Here is a 4,205-nt window from a genome sequence, read left to right on the forward strand (position 1 = left end):
AATAATATTTAAAAATGCAAAAAATATCGTTTAATAATGTTGATCCCATTCGTATGAGTCAGCTCGTTTCATTTCAATCATATTCAAGTTGATTTCACCATTTTTGGCAGTCCATTTCGTTGCCAGGAAAACGTTATCTGGGACATAAATTGTTATTTTGCGTGCTCCAGCCAGTTTTACACGTTCTACATTCAATTTGGCTAATTTGAGAATGGCTTCGTTGGCTGTAGGCACAAATTTCACCTTGTTTAATCTGACTGAGCGACGAATAAAGGGTAAAATATCACTGTGAGTTGCGTTTTGAAAACAAATCCGTTCGATATTCACGAGATTTTTTGCTAAAATATCCATATCGTTGGTATTTGATCCGTTCAAAATGGTTAGCACTTTCAAATTGGTCAATAGCGGCAAGCTGTAGCTTCTACTAAACTGTCTAATCGATAAACACTCGAGACCATAAACCGATGCCAATTGTTCGCTGCACTTTTGGTCGACGCGTTTCACGAATAAATGCAATCGTTGATAAAATCCACGCTCATAGAGTTGGTTCAGCAGCTCACAAATCAGTTGCATATCAATGAGTTGTCGATAAAAATTGTCGAGCATTTCAATTTCCAGACGGTCAAGTTCTGCCTTGCACTTCAACAGCTCATGCCGATTTTCCCATAGACAACGCGAACTTGTCGAAAAAGAGCGAACATTCGGATTTCGTTCAAAAAACGTGCTCAATTCCAAAATTCGGAATGGATAACGCAGAGTGAGTTGGAAGAGTTCGAGTGTCGGATACTGCCGGAGTAGCCAAGGATTTCCACTTTCATCAATGATATCACCAAGGTCATCTTGCACATAGAGACGCTTCAATTGCTTACAATGACTCAAGAGAGTTTCATAGAAATCACCTATTAATGTACACTGCCTTAGTTGCACCACGTTTATTTTCGAAAGTATTTTCTGTAGGTACCCGATTTTGGTCGGATTTATTGCAAGGCACACAAGATAAATACGATTGATTGCAGTAAACTCATCACTATGCGAATGAATGTAATGAAGTGGTTCCATTTCTTCATAGTAGTGTGATATGTAATTAATAAACTGGTTGAAACTGGACGTTTGAATACGTTCATTTGATACACCGTCATTGTTTGAATAGACCATGTAAATGGCATCGTTGGCGCTGAACTTTTCAGCTGATTTAAAATTCCGATGGAAATAGCCACCGGCCATTTGTTGCATTGCTTTGCACGTTTGGCCAAATGAATGCAGATCTTTTAACGATAAATACTCAAAAATTGCTTCGAAACAATCGATGTTTAGTTGGAAGAGAGCCGTATGCATCTCTTCAATGGAATCACTTTTGATTGTCGTGTCATTTGATTCGTGAGGTGATTCATATCTTTTAGTCCTTTTAACACTCATTTTCATGGGTTTTTCTTTGATTTTGAGTATACTTAATGGAGTAATTGTGTTACAGCAATTCATGGATTCTTCCCTCCGTCAGCTTAGGATAGCTGATAAAAAGATAATAATAGAAAACGAAATATTAGTAATTTTTTTTTGAAATGACGAAGAACATGTAATTTTTATGTACCTATTTCTTTGGATTTGAAGTTTTGATTCAAATACTAAAAATTAGAATGAAAAAAATTTCACATTTATAAAAGAATAAAACAAAGAAATCACCTGGAATATCTCCATAATTGAACAAAATTCGTCAATTCCAGTTCCAAATGAAGTGAATTGCTTCACCGAAGCAATTTATTTCTTTTTTACTTCGCACAGAGAATACAAACAAAAACATTGACAATCGAAATCAGCTGTTCTTCATTTGACGCATGCGCTTGTCGTCATGTGTTGTTTCGTAGCAATTTGAATGAATTCCGTTGAGAAACCAGATGCTATCATTCAATTGTGCCGCTCATTCTAAAAGAAAACCAGTCATTATAGTTCAATATAAATACTATTTCATTGAGTATTGACAAAATATGGAAGTTCAATATGGAAAAAAATAACGGTTGAATAAATAAAATGAGGTTTAAAGTAAACAATAGGAAGTTTGAAATAAATTGAATGAAATTCAACCAATAAAGGCAGCACCAATGTTAAATGGAAGTCAACTCGATTTAATGTACAGCAAACAAGTTGTTGTTGCATAATATGAAATGATGTATATTTGTTTATAGAATTATGTTTTGGATACTTGTTTACAAACAATAGTTGAATATTAGTTGACTCAATATATTTTTCAATACCAGGATTTATTTTGTTCCTTTTTAGCATATGCTGTAAAGCATATGCGGTGCCGTAAAGTCATACTAAATTACTCAAGTATTATAGATAATGCTACTTTTTAGAATTATCTGAAATACTTGAGTAATTCAGTATGACTTTACGGCACCAGTTCATGTGCTAAAAAGGAAGAAAATAAATCCTGGTATAATCACCTTACAAGGTAAAAATGCGCTCAAATGAAAATTGCAATAATGTTCGTATGGGGTCTGTGTAGCTCAATGGATAGAGTATCTGACCGGCAATCAGAAGGTCCGTGGTTCGACTCCCGGCATAGGAAAGATGCAAAGTTTTCCTCTTCTTCTTCGCTTCGAATGAGTGTTAAAAGAGAGAAAAAATTGGCATTTACTCCATACGATACGTTTCGGAATTTTCACTGAGTATTTGCTCGTAGTATTCGCTTGCCGAATTAAGCAAATTAAAGCAATTGAATCGTTGCGATTCTAACATTGTAGAGTCAAAAAGTAGCATTATCTAAAATACTTGAGTAATTTAATATATTTCAATCACCAGAATTTCAATACATCTTTTTTTTCGTCATTTTTCTGTCTTTTCGTAAAACTGGTTTAAGATCCACATCTTGATAACATTTAATAACAAAACAATATTGATAAAGAACAGCTGTTGCATATATATACTACATATCCAATAGACCACATTCTTTGCAAATATATATCTTCATTTCTATTACTTTGGAATATTTCAAACCTTGTTTGGCAGATGCTAATAGCACATATTATTCTCATTTTTATTTGCCTTACAATTCCTATTGTTTCCAATTTTTCGGTCTAAAAGAGTGGTTCAACAAAGATTAGGATAAATGCATGAATAAATGAACGTATTCCAATATTTGAATTGATGAGAAAAGCTGATTTCACAATCAATCATATGACACATGTAAACAAAATCTCAATTGAGTCGACAACTTCTCAGTTAGATTTCAATGGGCGAAAACTCGTTTTTTTCAGTTTTTTCAATTTCCTGAAAAATTTACACTAGATGAACTTGAAAATATGGGCCACTTACAGTCCTAAGGTTTTGGTTTTCTTATTTATTCACCGAAATAAAATTCCATGCCAATTTTCAGACAATTCGGAGATGATCGCAGTCCAATTCTTGACTGATTTGGTGTGGAATGGTTGCCATTGGCTTCATGACAGGTCATCAAAACTAATAAAAGTCAATTCAAATTTGTACATTTCATATTCATATTCATATTTGTGGATAAAATAAAATTTATATTCCGTCAGTTTTTTCATGAATAAAGAAAACAAAACGACACGAATTCTAAGTACATAAACCAAAGCAGTTTGTGTTTTGACAAAAAAAAAAATTAAACTAAAAATTATTCAAACCGTTAATGTTAGTAATTTGATGAACAGCGATTTCTATTGATTTTGTCGATATTTAAATCAAAAACTATTACATTTCTATCAGGAATTCTATTATACATGGATGTCTGGAAAACAGGTTCAAGAACATGGAATGATGAAATTGCAACACAAAACAAAATTTAGACAAAGAAAAGCAGCATCCACAAAAGGTCAAATTTCGTCATGAATATTGACGAAATTCTCCTATAAAAACGTTTTCAAGTATGGCCATATGATCAGTTCTAGTGACGTAACGTCACTAAGATTAAACGAAATGAAATTCTGTTGCCTTGTATTAACCATTTTGTTGGCTGTGCTTGTCTTTGCAGAGGCTAAAGGTGAATAATATTATTATAAATACTTTGCCATCATTTTCTAACAACTAATATTGAAATTTGATTTAAATTTTATTCTTTTTCAAACCAAAGGTGAATGTGGTTATAAGCGTGTACCTCATGATGATATTCTGATTCCTGGAAAAAGCTGGTACCACTATGCTTCCACTCATAAGTGTGTTGAAGACGTGAACACACAGGGTTCAGTAAC

The 4,205-nt window shown here is 33.3% G+C and overlaps 1 protein-coding gene across 2 annotated transcripts; it reads right to left on the reverse strand.

Annotated features, from left to right (window-relative positions):
* Positions 1-6: 6 nt before the first annotated feature.
* Positions 7-1,907, reverse strand: LOC129570682 (uncharacterized). 2 transcript variants are annotated; one of them, XM_055450379.1, is made up of 2 exons: positions 1,681-1,907; positions 7-1,508 (listed from the first exon to the last, which is right to left on the reverse strand). In XM_055450379.1, the coding sequence occupies exon 2, from the start codon at positions 1,477-1,479 to the stop codon at positions 31-33; it is 1,449 nt and encodes a 482-aa protein (XP_055306354.1). In that variant the 5' UTR covers positions 1,480-1,508; positions 1,681-1,907; the 3' UTR covers positions 7-30. The 2 variants fall into 2 exon arrangements, with proteins under 2 accessions (XP_055306354.1, XP_055306355.1); XM_055450380.1 differs by having other exon boundaries at positions 1,589-1,907.
* Between the last annotated feature and the right edge of the window lie 2,298 nt (positions 1,908-4,205).

Source organism: Sitodiplosis mosellana, unplaced genomic scaffold (assembly GCF_009176505.1).
Source record: "Sitodiplosis mosellana isolate CC-2019 unplaced genomic scaffold, AAFC_SMos_1.0 Smas_scaffold_66, whole genome shotgun sequence".
Taxonomy (NCBI): Eukaryota; Metazoa; Arthropoda; class Insecta; order Diptera; family Cecidomyiidae; genus Sitodiplosis; species Sitodiplosis mosellana.